Source organism: Rhinolophus ferrumequinum, chromosome 2, assembly GCF_004115265.2.
Source record: "Rhinolophus ferrumequinum isolate MPI-CBG mRhiFer1 chromosome 2, mRhiFer1_v1.p, whole genome shotgun sequence".
Lineage (NCBI taxonomy): Eukaryota > Metazoa > Chordata > Mammalia > Chiroptera > Rhinolophidae > Rhinolophus > Rhinolophus ferrumequinum.
Window position 1 is genome coordinate 45118224 of NC_046285.1, and position 14439 is coordinate 45132662.

The 14439-nt window shown below is 43.2% G+C and overlaps 1 protein-coding gene across 2 annotated transcripts in view; it reads left to right on the forward strand.

Moving 5' to 3' along the window:
- ARHGAP31 (Rho GTPase activating protein 31) overlaps window positions 1–14439 on the forward strand; it is a 100293-nt gene that overhangs the window by 71568 nt on the left and 14286 nt on the right. For both annotated transcript variants that reach the window (XM_033129178.1, XM_033129187.1), the window contains exons 4-8: window positions 2257–2339; window positions 3314–3421; window positions 4115–4257; window positions 10044–10242; window positions 12632–12756. In XM_033129178.1, coding sequence (XP_032985069.1) covers window positions 2257–2339; window positions 3314–3421; window positions 4115–4257; window positions 10044–10242; window positions 12632–12756 — 658 coding nt within the window. The remainder of the gene's footprint in view (window positions 1–2256; window positions 2340–3313; window positions 3422–4114; window positions 4258–10043; window positions 10243–12631; window positions 12757–14439) is intronic.

The window sequence follows — 14439 nt, forward strand, 5'->3', positions numbered from 1 at the left end:
CTCTCAGAGACCAAAGATGACTAACAACTTCCTAAAATATTAAAGGAACTTTCCATGTGGGCTGTTAAATTCATCTACACCTTTATTCCCCAGACACATTTTTAGAATGGGGTGGGGTGGGGTGTATGTGCAAGCTTGGCCGAGCTCTTCCTAGCTTTGCACGGAGATCCCACCCCTCCCCCTTTGCAGGACAGAATGTGGGATGGTCCACACTGCATTCCGCTGCCCCTCCTTCCCCTGTAGCTTCTTTCCCCTTTCTCCCTTTGTGAGGCTTTCCCTGCTCTTGCAGCCAGAGTCCTCTTCACAAATCTTGTTTTCTAAATGACCACTCCCGGGAAGAGAGCAGAGGTGTCAGTGCGCTTACTCTGGCCCCATTCATGTCCTCACCCTCACCATATCTCAAAAAATAAGGATTGCAGCAGAGATCGTGCTTATGTTGGCTCTGTTCTCCAGCTTGCAAACCCACCAGAAGACGGGGACACTTGTGACCGTGACCCTCCCAGTCCCACCCTCCTCCCCAGTTCTGCTTTGGAAATAAACTCTAAAGTTTTCCCATGTAGAGAGTTTTGATTGCCTTTAAAAATGGTAAGCTTCTGTGTATATATTTTACTTCAATTAATAAAAAAAGTAAAAAACAAAACAACAGAAAAAAATCTTAGTAGGCAAAGCCCTGGCAGGTAGGGACATGGAGTCTAGTCATTCAACAAATCTGTGTGCCAGGCACAGAGACTCATCATGTCCCTGCAGTTAACAAACTTACGTCTAGCGAGGGGACAGACAGTAAACAGTAAGCCTAATAAATAAGTACATTATATAGACTACAGAATGGTGGTGAGTGCTGTGGGAAAGAAAATGGAGGCGAGCGAGGGTGGTTGGGAGGTCCGGGCTAGGACAGTGCCTTAGAGTTGTCAGTTAGAGCAGAGAACACACAGCAAGTGTGGTCTGGCATAGGGCCTGGCAAACAGAAGGTATCCAGTGAAGTTATCCTTCCAGAAGGTATCCTTCCACTTTTCTGTGCCTAAAAATTCTCATAACAGAGTATGGGTTTCACCCTTTGTACACAAGCGAGCAGATGACAGCTAAAGACTGAACAGAGGTGAACAATACAAGAAAACCACACCCCACAATTAGGATCTATTTTGGTAGTATGCAGGGGGCAGTATTTACCAAATTAAAGAATATATTTTATGATTATGTTTTTCATTATATAAAAATGCCACGCAAGTTTCCAGCACCAGGAGGAAATAGAAGACTATAAGTCACATAGGCCTATGGATTCAGGACCATGAGGATTGGAGTGAGCCCACGAGCTGCTTTTAAATTGTACCTCGATCTGGGTAGCGTTATGTGGTTACATGCATATGAAAGAACTCATGGCGCTGTAGCTTAAGAGTTGTACATTTTTTAAATATTTGTAAATTATACTTCTGTAAACAAAGATATGATTACTACTGATCTTGAACTTAGGTACTGCTCCCATGATGACAGTTCTCTAGCACTCAGCCACTGCACTGGGAAGGGGCCCTGGAGCCTGGGCAACGGCAGGAGAGAGTCTCAGGATTGCAGGGGTGCAGGGGAGTCTGCACAGTGACGCCTGCATGGTGTGAAAGCCCCGGACAAGCCTGTGATCACTGCCTTTACTGATGTCCCTGCCTCTCCTAAGGGCACTGGGTTGAGGGGGGAACAAAATACCCCACACAGGAAACAACCAGAGAGCAACACAGAGAACAACCAGCGGCAAAGCCGCTGGGTCTCAGGGACAAAGCTCTTATCCTGCTAAGAAGGCACATCTTCCCTGCTTCCCAGCATCTCTGACAGGCAGCGCTGAGTAACGAGGTCAAAGAATAGTCTCTGGCTAGGTGGGGAGTGGCTGTTTGCACCCAAGAAGACAGCTGGCTGAGTAAACATGGAGCCACTCTGTCATCTCCCCATCTCACCCCGTCTCCCTCTGTCTCTGTCTCTTTAATCTCTCCCAGTGTCTCTATGACTCTGCCACACAAGACACACCCAAGTTTCTACACCCTCTTTACCAGATACCTAATACCCATCTGAGGCCCCACGTAGACACAAGCAACCCACACGATTTTAGTTGTTTGTTTTTACTAGAAAAGTATACCTCTTAGAAGGATGATCTCTAGGCATGGTTGGGAGCCTGACGTACCAGAAGCCTAAGTAAAACAGGTGGGTTTTACTTAGACGCAGGTGGGTGTCCACCCTCTCGGGCTCTCACTGGGTTCCTTATGTTCTTCTCTTCAGGAAGCCGTGTCGCATTGCCCAGAAGAAGGCCAATTGGCCCGAATCCAAAATGTTATCCACGAACTTCCCCCGTCCCATTATAGGTAAGAATCCTTGGTGAAACAAATTTGTAGCCTCTTAGTGTGGTGTAATACCACAGATGCAGGCTGACATCATATAAGGGGACAAATTCAGTGGACAGTGGCTTTCTTGAGGCATTTTGAGGTGGCTAAACAGGTCACTTTTATCAGAGTGAGTTGGTGTCTGAACAGGGACATTGGAGGGAAGGGGCAGCCCGTGTCCCAGGGTACCCCTCAGAGTCCACCCTGATTCTGATCATACAGTGATATCCTCACAGTGATATCCTAGGTTCTTACCCAGATTCATAGCATAACCAAATCTATGGAACAAAAGATGATTTATAAACAGGGTTTGACGGTAGCCGTTGAGCATTCGGCTGAATGTTCTCTCTGTTCACTCGTCAGTATCATCCCTTCCTTTCATTTCCTTCTCAGAATGTAGCCCCTAATCTTACCACCTTTCCCAGGGTTCCCTAAGCCTGCCCATCTTTTACAAAGGGGCAGATTTTGATGTAAGAAAGAACTTCTAGCAATAATAGGTGTTATTCATCCACGAAGGAACCTCCTAACAAGGATGAAGTTACCTGTAGCTGGAAGAATTACAAAAAGAGATAAGAGCTGGTTTTAGAACTGTGTGGAGCGACACTGCCCTGAGCATCAGCGGAAACAGGGAGCCACTAAGAACTCTCAGGCTCTGGGTGCTGGATCTCCCAGTTCTCTCTCTGGCTGGCACTCCAAGGGCCTCAGCTGTCTTCTGACAAGACCATCCCCCTTACCCCCCCAGGCCAGTATGCTGAGGGCCAAGAAAATTACTTCCATCAATCTTCATAACTTCCTGATATCCCTCCAGAATTTATGACATAGAAATATTTAGAGTCTGTCAAATCCAAATATAGAAATTATCTCCAGATGTCAGGCTTCACACAGGCACTGAAGTTTCTAACTTTGTTGTTGTTGTTGTTGTTGTTGTTGTTGTTGTTTTAAATGAACCATTATAGGACCTTGGAATACCTGATTCGACACCTGGCCCACATCGCCTCCTTCAGTAGCAAAACCAACATGCACGCCAGGAACCTGGCCCTGGTGTGGGCGCCAAACCTCCTCAGGTAACCACCATAACCTCACTTTCTCACCACCCCCGTGGGCTCCAAGCAGCCCACTGATTCCTCTGAAGACTGGAATCTTCAAAATTAAAGCCCCTTGAAGACAAACCTGTAGCTAAGTCGTCTTTTGTACCACATGTGAATTAAACGTGATTTTAATAGCCTAAGTTCTTTGCCTGCTAACCTGGAAACTCTGGGTTGCAAAGGCATTTTCTGGCTATACCAGGATGTGGCTAAAGTGGTGGGTCTGTGTGTTATCATTTCTTGAAAAGGCCTTTCTTGTCTCTGGGGCTTATTGGCTTTTGTTGTTTTTGTTGGTTTCACAGCTGCTTATAACCTGAATCAACTGCTTCATATGACTTCATAAATGATGACCTGCCCCACAGAACAATTGGGTGGGGGTGGAAGGAGATCCTATGAAGAAAAAAATAAATTCCTATATATTCACTAGTACAGTGTTTATAGTCTTGCAGTGCACAATTCCTGGTAATTGTTTTAAATTTGTTCAGTGTGTTGGGATTCATAGCCTTTGGAGAGTCCCTTTAATTGGTCTTAAATAGTTAAAATATTCTACAGATTAACAAACCATATACATTGAGGAGGTGGGGCTTGTCCAAAAGGCCCACTGGCTTCCCTTTACTGCTTCAGATTGTAGGGCTGACTCACTCAACCGAATGTCTTCTTTCCACGATTTAGGTCCAAAGAAATCGAAGCCACTGGTTGCAATGGAGATGCAGCCTTCCTCGCTGTCCGAGTCCAGCAGGTGGTGATTGAGTTCATACTGAATCATGTGGATCAAATCTTTAACAATGGCGCACCCGGGTCTCTGGAGAACGATGGTAAAAGCTCCTCCTGGCATACACCCCACTAGCCCATCCTTGTTTCTTGCCTTAGTTATGGGGCCCAAGAATAAGTTAGGCTGGCCTTGGTTCTAGCTCTGAGTATCGGCTGTGTGTGTGTGCTGTATGTGGGTCAGTGTCTAGGGATTGGGCATATATACCTCTGTATGTGTACAGCGAAAGTGTGAGGCGTTTGTGGGTGTCTGTGGATTGCTTCGGATCAGTCGCATTCCTGGCCTGTCCCGTGAATGCGGCATGGTGACCTGGAATCCTGTTCTGTTGGTTTTCGTGCGTCCTTAAACTCTTTGAGTTATTATCTAGAAGCACTGGCAATCTTCTTCTCTTTAACTATTAGATTTCATCTTTACTTGCAGTATAATATATTTCAGAAGATCCTTATGTCTTTATCTGGAAGTCGTAAGTGAATGAGTTCATATTCATATGTATATTCAGAATGCATTTTCTTCCCAAGCATTTCTTGAGTGCTTACTTTGCTCTGCCGTGTGTACCAGGCACGATGCACACAAAAATGAGTGTGTGTTTCTGTGTTTGTGGGCATGCATTAGCGACAAAGACAGAACTATTTCAGGCTGGATGTTAATGGGATGCGAGATACTATATTTCAGTCCTATCGCTCTTATAACGGCATAATCCTAGGAGTCAATTGTGTGATGCTGTTTGAACTCATGTGAGCCTAATTTGTAAAAACCAGAATCCAGTTGGTCAAGAAGCCTGGCAACTACCATTAATGTCAGAGTGGTTTTCAAACATTAGCTCACATCATACCACCCAGAGGGCTTGTTAAAACACAGACTACTCGGCCTCAACCCTAGAGTTTCTGATTCAGCATGTCTGGCGTGCTGCTGAGAATTTGCATTTCTAACAAGTTTCCAGGTGATGCTGCTGCTGCATCAAGTCCGCATTTGGAGAACCCGTAGTATATGAGAGTGGTGTCAGCTGATCAAAGCATTCTGTTCCAGTTTAGCTAGTATATTTAAAAAAACAAAACAAACAAACAAACAGAAAGTATAATCATCAGAATAATCAATTGCAATTACCATCAAATTTAATTCCTGGTATAATTGTTCCCACCCCATTCTGTCGTCTCTGTGGTTTATGACCTTCCTCTAAAATTTTTTTTTTTGAGATAAAATTCACATACCATAAATTTCACTATTTTATCATTTTAAAGTATATAGTTTGGTGCTTTTTACTGCATGTATTCAGAGAATTGTGCAGTCATCACCACTATCTGATTCCAGAACATTTTCATCACTCCAAAAAGAAACCCCATGCCCATGAAGCAGTGATACCACATGTTCCCCTCCCCCTAGGGCCTGGCAACCACTAATCTACTTTCTGTTTTTATGGATTTACCTCTTTTGGACATTTCATGTAAATGAAATCATACAATACATGGCCTTTTGTGACTGACTTTTTCCACTTATGGTATGTTCTCAAGGTTCATCTATATTTCACATGTATTAGTATTTCATCTCTTTTTATGACTGAGTAATATTCTGTTGTATGAATACACCACATTTTGTTTATCGATCATTCATCCGTTGATGAACATTTGGGTTGTTTCTATTTTTGGGTTATTATGAGTAATGTGGCTATGAACATTCATGTAAAAATTTTTGTGAGCATATGTTTTCAGTTCTCTTGGTTATATACCTAGGAGTGGTTGACATTTATTTTATCTTTATTTTAACTCCCCATTATAGATGTATTATTTATTGTAAGCTATATAAATCTTTTTTGAAAGTAAATAAGAAGTAATGTACATTCATTCATTTGTCCTTTTGAGTCAACCAATAATTTATTGGGAACTTATTCTATGCCAAGAACTATTGCAAGCACTCCACATACATCATCTCATTGACTTATCACCACAACCGTCATAAAGTTGGTATCAACCTTATTTTATACGTGAAGAACCAGAGAACCAGAAAAGCTTAGTAACTGCCTAATATTGAACCTAAGGTCGTCTACTCTGTGCTCTTAACTCTGTACTGCCTCTGTGAGGAAAAAACAGGAAAATAGGTAAATAAACAATTGTGTTTTATTTGTTATTAATGACTTTGGGGAAATATTCTTCTAGATAGCAAATCTCAGACATGATTGTTAGTGTTAAGGTTGTTCCTAATTCTAACCTGGAAATACCTGCTTTTTTATGACCATTGCCTTAATCATCTTTTGTCTTGCATATCGAAATCCAATTTACTCTTTAAAAAATTGTTTTTTAATTGGGGAATATTGGGGAACAGTTTGTTTCTCCTGGGTCCTTCGGCTCCAAGTCATTGTTCTTTCAAGCTAGTTTGGAGGGCGCAGCTCAGCTCCACGTCCAGTCGCCGTTTTCAGTCCTAGTTGCAAGGGGCACAGCCCACCATCCCATGGGGGAATTGAACCAGTGACCTTGTTGTTGAGAGCTTGTGCTTCAACCAACTGAGCCATCCAGCCTCCCTTCTGGAAGTTCAGCAACAGCTCGTTGTCTTCAATCTAGTTGTGGAAGGCGCAGCTCACTAGCCCATGTGAGACTCGAACGTACAGCCTTGTTGTTCAGAGCTCATGCTCTAACCAACTGAGCCATCCGGCCACCCCTACCAATTTAGTCTTAAGCCTTTAACACTTGATTGCCTCCAATACTTATTATTTAATGCATTTCATTTAAATGTCCTTGTTATGAATTTGCATTGAGTTTGGTAAGGTATCATACTTAATGTTTACACAAAATGGAATAAGTCTTCCCTCTGGAATTTAAGATTTGGAACTAGAGTTCTACTGCAAACTGGGAAGATTATAAAAGTCATAGAATCCAATACCTTTAATAGATAAATGAAAACAATTGAGGCCAGAGAGATTGTGATATACCCAAGATTCATTATGGATATACTCAAAGTATGCATTAAGCACTTCCTATGTGCCAGGCACTGTTCTAGACACAGAGGACGGTGTAATCACACAGACAGCAAAGATGCTGCCCTGCCTAGAGCTATGGTCTGGTTGGGAGGACAGGCAATAAATAAGTTTACAAATAAGTACATTATCACTTCAAAGGCCATAAATGCCATGACATCAGGGTAAAAAAGACATCAGGGTAATGGGATGGTCAGTGACTTGGGGGTGTTAGTTGAATACAGTGACCATGGTCTCTGAAGAAGTGATCTTTGAACTGAGACCTGAATAATTAAAGGAACCAGTCACATGAGCAATGTTCCGAACACAAAGAACAGGGAGTGTCAAAGCTCTGAGGTGGACAGGGGCTCACAGTGGAGCGGGAAAGTAGGCCAGTGTGGCCAAAGCCATTGTGATCTCCAAAGTGGGCTGTTCCACCCTCGGGAGCACCAGAGACCAAAGTACTGAAGTGTGGGTATTAAAAGAAACGATTATAATTTTTTCATGTATTTTTATTGTAACTTTATAATTTCTATGATTTTGTATGTTTCCTATTATACATAACACTAATACAGTGGTAAATATGTATAATTTACAAATATATACATATATACAATGGTAGTATACATTCAAAAATTTTACTGTATATCTATGTCAGTGGGCAAAGAGGAGAGCGAAAGCAGACGGAAGGTCCTTGTAGGTGTTGCTAAGTGTTTGGTTTGTACTCAGTGAAAGCATTGGAGGACTTAGAGCAGGGAGTGCAGGATCTGAGCATTCTGGCCCAGATCTGAAGGACAGACTCAAAGGCAATAAGCTTTTTAAGGAGACAAGTTAAGTAGCTATGACAGAAATCAGGTAGAAAATCATGGTGGCCTGGACTAGCATGTTAGCTGTGGAAAGGAAGAAAGTGACTGGCTTTAGGATACAGAGAGGGTGCCAAAAAACTGTATACACATTTTAAGAAAGGAAAAAACTGTATTAAAATTGTAATACTCAATATATACCGAGAACAAAAGATGAATATGAGTCATGTTTGACTTCTGCAGTTACAAGAGGTGCTCAAAGTGGTTACCATCAGCGTCCAGACACTTCTGATTACGACGAACTACTGTTTGAGCAACGTTGACCAAAGTGTCAACTTGTATGCATTTTTTTGGCACCCTGGTATTTTGGAGGTAGAATTATAAGACTTGATTATAGGCTGGATGTGGGAGGAGGGGGGTGCATCAAAGAAAGGAATGGGTGAAAAATAACTTCTCCAGGTTTTGGGTTACGCGAGTGGGTGATCCATGGTGCCACTTACCAACTTGGAGAAGATAGGAGAAGATACTGGTTGAGAGGTGAAGAGCAGAAATCACAAGCTCTGTTAGGAAATGCACAGTTAGAGATGCCTATTAAACATCTATGCAGAGACGATGAGTAGGCCTTAGGATACTGGAGCCTAGAACTACGGGGAGAGGTGGGCACTGAACCGAGGCCTCCCGACCCTGCAGTGTACGTTATTCCATCGTCCCAGTTGCTCCCACAGTGATTTAATTTTTTAAGAAACAAAATAATAAATAATCTACAATCTATGAACAGATATTGAAAGCAAGTTAAATTGAAATATTTTAACCTCCTTTGGATTAAGTAGGAAAACCGAGTTAAAGTCACCAACTTGACTGAAACGTTTTTAGGATCCGAGATTCACTTCACTGCCATCCTGCTGAATGACTGCCACGCTACCCTCCCTGAAAACACTCCAGGGTCACAGCCTGCCTCCTCTTTCTACAAGGCCCTTTTCCAGTGATTTTATTTCCCTCTACCCAGAGAGGGTCATGCTCTGCAAAGAGAAATAGTGCTATCAAGGTCCTTCCTGAAAACGAGGTGAATCCTATACCAAAATGATTTCCTAGCCTCAGTGGGCCCAAGTGACCACTGAGTCTTTTCACACCTTCCAAAGTTACAGAAAACTGGCAAGGTTGCCAAAAGACTAAATTGAGGCAAACTTAGACCTCTTCTTTTTTCACTTAGATCAGGGTTTCTCAGCCTGGGCACTATTGGCATTTAGTGCTGGTTAGTTCTTGTTGTGGGGCAGTGTCTTATGCATTGTGGCCTCTACCCACTAGCGCCAGTAGCATTCCCGCATATACTTGTGACAATGAAAAATGTCTTCAGACGTTGCCAAATGTCCCTGGCTGGAGGGAGGGTGTGCAAAATTGCCCCAAGCTGAGAACCACTGACTTGGAGGAAAGAGATAACCCTGGACACCAGTGATCTCTCACCATCACTTCTATTTCTATAAAAAACTATAGAAGGAAAGGATTAGCTTGCATAAACTAGAACGTGATTGGGTAGTACGTGAATAGCCTCTTATCTCTTAGAGAATAGTATGTGCTGTAAAATGTCTTTTTACTGTAGAGATATAAGCCTGGGTAATCTAGGGAAAGTACAGGCTCCAACCTTAAATTGTCTTGGAGCCTCTGTTCTCCAGCTGCAGAGAGAAGGGGCAGTCTCCTGCCTTACTCTCGCTGAGGGAGGTACCTCTGTGGCTGGACAGACATTCCCACCTGGCCAAAGCACTAGGAAGTTTCCAGGATTAAAGACCCACTAATGGTTACTATGGGCCACAGTAAGTGCTCGATAAATATTTGCCATATGAATGAATGAATGAATGAATGGTTCCTCTGTGAAAGTACAGTAAGTGCAGTTTACCGCCTGAAACCTGTGTGCCCTCTGGCTATTCTGGCCAGGAGGGCTGTCAGTGTCGGGTGTGCAGACTCTACCCCAGTCCCTACCATGCCCAAGAGGATCTCCTTGTCAGGTCAGGAAGGGAGGGGCTGTGGCTAGGGAATCTGGCTGGACCAAGGCCTCCCAGGAGTCCATGAGCTCTTCTCTCCTCTCTACAGAAAACCGGCCCATCATGAAGAGCCTGACCTTGCCAGCCCTCTCCCTGCCCATGAAGCTGGTGAGCCTGGAGGAAGCTCAGGCCCGGAGCCTGGCCACTAACCATCCTGCTCGGAAGGAAAGGAGGGAGAATAGCCTGCCTGAGATTGTCCCTCCCATGGGCACCCTCTTCCACACTGTCCTGGAGTTACCAGACAACAAGTAAGTGGCATTCTTTGAAATTCTGGGAGATGTTGGGATGGAGGGGGACAGAAGAGTCAGCAACATGGTCTCAGGGCCATGATGGCAGCATGGGTTGGGGATGCAGTCTGGGTTGGGATGAAAGGAAACATTCCAGAAGAGAAAGGATCTATCGCCACAACTCTCACTCACCAGTGGTTGTTGCCTTCACTCACTGCCCCGTAATTATCAAGTCCCCAATCTCCCACCAGACATTCCCTAGAACCAGGATGGGAGTGGATCTCATAGGTATTAGCTGGTGCAAAAGTAATTGCAGTTTTTGCAATTACTTTTAAACCGCAACTACTTTTGCCCCAACCTAATATGAAGAGTCACGACTAAAATCTCTTACTCCTTAGTTTAGACAACACAGGCTTGACATTTTCTAAAAGCACTTTGCTAAAAAGAAAAACTTGACTCCCTCCTCCCATCCTTCACTTCCATGGAACATTACAAAAGGCATAGAGATGAAAGGAGGACAAGTTGACAAATAGTGCCACTCTAGATTGGGAACTCTGGGTGTGCAGCACTTGGAGATGCCATCTCTGGCTTCTCTTCTTCCTCTCGTACCTGTCAGAGCTGTCCCTCCCCTCCAAAAATACATCATTTTTATTCCTAGGATCAAAAACATCATTTTTATTCATAGGATCTTTGCTGTCCTCATTTCTCCCTCTCACTTCCTCCGTTGCAGTCCTGCTCTCCACATTTCCCTCTGCCCATCTCCTTCACAACCCACTATAAAAAGGAGGCAGCAATTGAAGCAGGAGTCCTAAGTTCTAGGCAGACAGTAAGTGGCGGGGCTGGAAGGCAATCTGCATTGCCACTTCTGTCATCCTCGCTATTTAGTCAGTGCAAAGAGGTATGAAAACAGACATCTCATACCTCGTCAGTGTCCTTCCCCAGATGTTTCCCTTTGGAGAAAGAGCACTGCCACATTGCACAACTGTGTGTGTGTGGGTGGGGGCAGGGAGGGTATCTGTCATACTGCATGTTATGGGAATGGCAAACCTGGAACTCAACTGGAAAGAAAGCCTCCATTTCCTGGCGTGCATGAACAGTGCTCTCTAGAGACTGAGCCCCTCCGCTCCTCCCACCAAATTCCTGGAGAAGAAGACTTCCACCCAGGGATTAGGGAGAAGAGTACCTCAGTAGGACCATCAAGTGCATTTTCCCTGTGCCTTCAACCACACCTGGGCTGCACCATACCCCAGTTTATGCCATCCTGTCAAATCCACCCCATGGCCAAGTGCTTGAAAAAAACAGGCCAGATCCAAAACCACCCAGCACTACAGATCTGTCTCTGATTAATGGTAAAAACATCTTGGGCTTGAGATCTGGGTGCTATATGAGACCTCTGTGGAGAAAAAGTTCTTCATGGAAACCCTAAGTTACAGGCTTTCATCCTGCATCTTGATGAAGTCTGAGGGCTGGGCCTCTGTGGTGACCCCTGGTGGTGACCCCTGGTGGCACCAGGCTCCCCAGATCAGTCCAGCACTCTTTTCCCGGCCTCCTACTGAAGCAGCCTGATGCCAGGTATCAGGGAAATGAGAGACCCACTGCCTACCCTGGGCATTTCTTTGCAGTGACCACTGACCTCACCCAGCAGCCTTCAGTTCTCCCAGGCCAGACTCTTTTTCAAGTTGCTTTCTCATACACCCCCTTTGCAGTCCACGAAAGTCTTCTCTAGCCCTTTCCTCACTTGCGGATGTGACAGCAGCGTGGCCCACAGTGCAGGGAGCATAACAGGACTGAGGTCTAGTGTTTACTCCTGTAAACACTAGGTACCTCTGAAAACCAAGGGCTAAAGTGCTTACCAGAATTCCCAGAACTGTGTGGTTGCTTGTGATCTCTGAGTCTCCCACTGATCCCTGCTTCTGTTTGCCCCACCCCTGCCTTTGTTCTGGGAATGTGGTCCTTTGTTCTGACTCATGAAAGTGGAGCTTGATCCTCTAGGGCAGGGGTGTCCAAACTTTTTTCAACGTTTTTTACCAAGGGCCATATGCGATAAAATACACAAACAGCCGGGCCACTCACTCGAAGTGAAGTACGTATTGCCTCACCTGGTTTATTTAAGTAAACTAAATATATTTTTGGAATCTGCTGCGGGCCAATTAAAAATGGATTGCAAAAAAAAATAAAAAAAATAGATTGTGGGCCGCAGTTGGCCCGCAGGCCGCAGTTTGGACACCCCTGCTCTAGGGCATCACTAGATAGGGTGAGAGTCAGGCTCAACTTGGATTTTAGAGAGGAATTTCCTGACGTGCCAGAGCCATACATAACTAGAACATGATTGGGATATTCCTTCTCAATTTAAAAGTCCTATTGAGATGACTAGTTACCAAACTAACCCCGTATGGCTTGGCTCTTTTAGAAGAAAGCTCTCCAGTAAATCAAAGAAGTGGAAATCAATATTTAATCTGGGACGTTCTGGATCAGACTCCAAATCAAAGCTGAGTAGAAATGGGAGTGTGTTTGTGAGAGGACAGAGGCTCTCAGGTAAGAATCAACAACAGTTATGTTTACAAGATTTTTTTCCCCCCTAATTCTGCTTCTTAAGTCTTTGGTTCAATCACATTCAACTTACTAGCCCTGAAAGAGAAACTGATAAATTAACTAGTGAGTCTTTCTGGTGTTTTCAGATAATTTTAGACTTACAAAAAAAATTGCAAAACTACGAGTATTACACAGAGAACTCGTATACTCTTCACACAGCCTCCCCAAATTTTAACATACTGTATAACCGTCATACAATAATCAAAGCCAGAAAATTCATGTCAATATAATACTATTAAATAAATTACAGGCTTTATTCATATTTGGCCAATTGTCCCACTCATGTCCTTTTTTTGGTCCGGGATCCAGTCCAGGAACCCACATTGCATTTCATGGTCATGCCTCCTTCATCTTCTCCAATCTAGGACAGTTTGTCAGTCTTTCTGACCATTTATTTTGTAGATACCTCAGTTTGGGTTTTGCTGATGTTTTCTCATGATTAGATTCAGGTTATGAACGTTGTGTCTGTCTCAGGGCATCGTATTAGGGGGCAGATGATGTCAGTATCTTATGGCTGGTGAGGTTAACTCTGATCACTTGGTTAAAGTGGGGGTTCTACAAGGTTTTGTTCCTGTTAAGTTACTATTTTTTTTCTTTGCAATTAATAAGTATCTGGTGGGAGATAGTTTGAGACTATACAAATATCCTGTTTCTCATCATACTTCTATCCATGAATTTTAGCATCCATCAATGGTTCCTGCCTGCAACAGTTACTACTGTGGTGTTTGCCAAAGGGTCTTTTTCGGTTTCCATTATTCCTTCTACATTCATGAATTGAACTCTACTATGAGGAAGATCTGTTCCTTCTCCCCTAGAGTCAAGGTCATGATTTTTAAAGAGACGCTGCCCTGTGGGAATTATATCTTAGTAGTGAATAAGAATTAAAGCAGGAAGGAACTGAGGGACCCACCTTACAATGGGGAATATAACCAATCCTGCTGAATATTGAGTCAGAAAGGGAAGACCAAATAAATTTGCCACAATGACCTTTAGTATTATAGATTAAAGGTATGATTTTTTAAAATGAGGATAGTGGTTATAAAAACAAGTTATAAAAGGTAAATGTACGAATGCAATGAGCAAAGCTTGATGGGATCCTAATTTTGTTGTTTTAAAAAAAAGACTGCAAAAGATAATTTGGGGGATGAATACATTGTGTACTAGAATTATAAATTTTCGGAGTGTGCTAATGGTCCTTCAGAGATATATGCTGAAGTTGAAGTATTTAAGGATGAATTGTCACAATATTGAAACTCACTTTCAAATGATCCTGCAAAATATAGATAAGTAGGTAGATAATGCAAACATATGGCAAAATGTCAGTATTTGGTACCGACCAGGTCTTCAACTTTTCTGAATATTTGAAGTTTTTAATAATAAAGATTTTGGGGTGGGGGGGAAATCAATGCCTGTAGGAAAAAAGAGAGAATATTTTTAAGGACTTTCCTCAATCCCAGTGATCATTGTATGCCAAGGATCATAAAGTAGAGATGTTAGAAAGCTTCACATTTGCCTATTGGAGTAATGAGGGATGACACAGGGCATAGCAATTACAGTGATTTAGATTGTAAATAATAGCAGATCCAACTCAATTGGCTTACACAATGAGGGACTGTGTAGGGACAT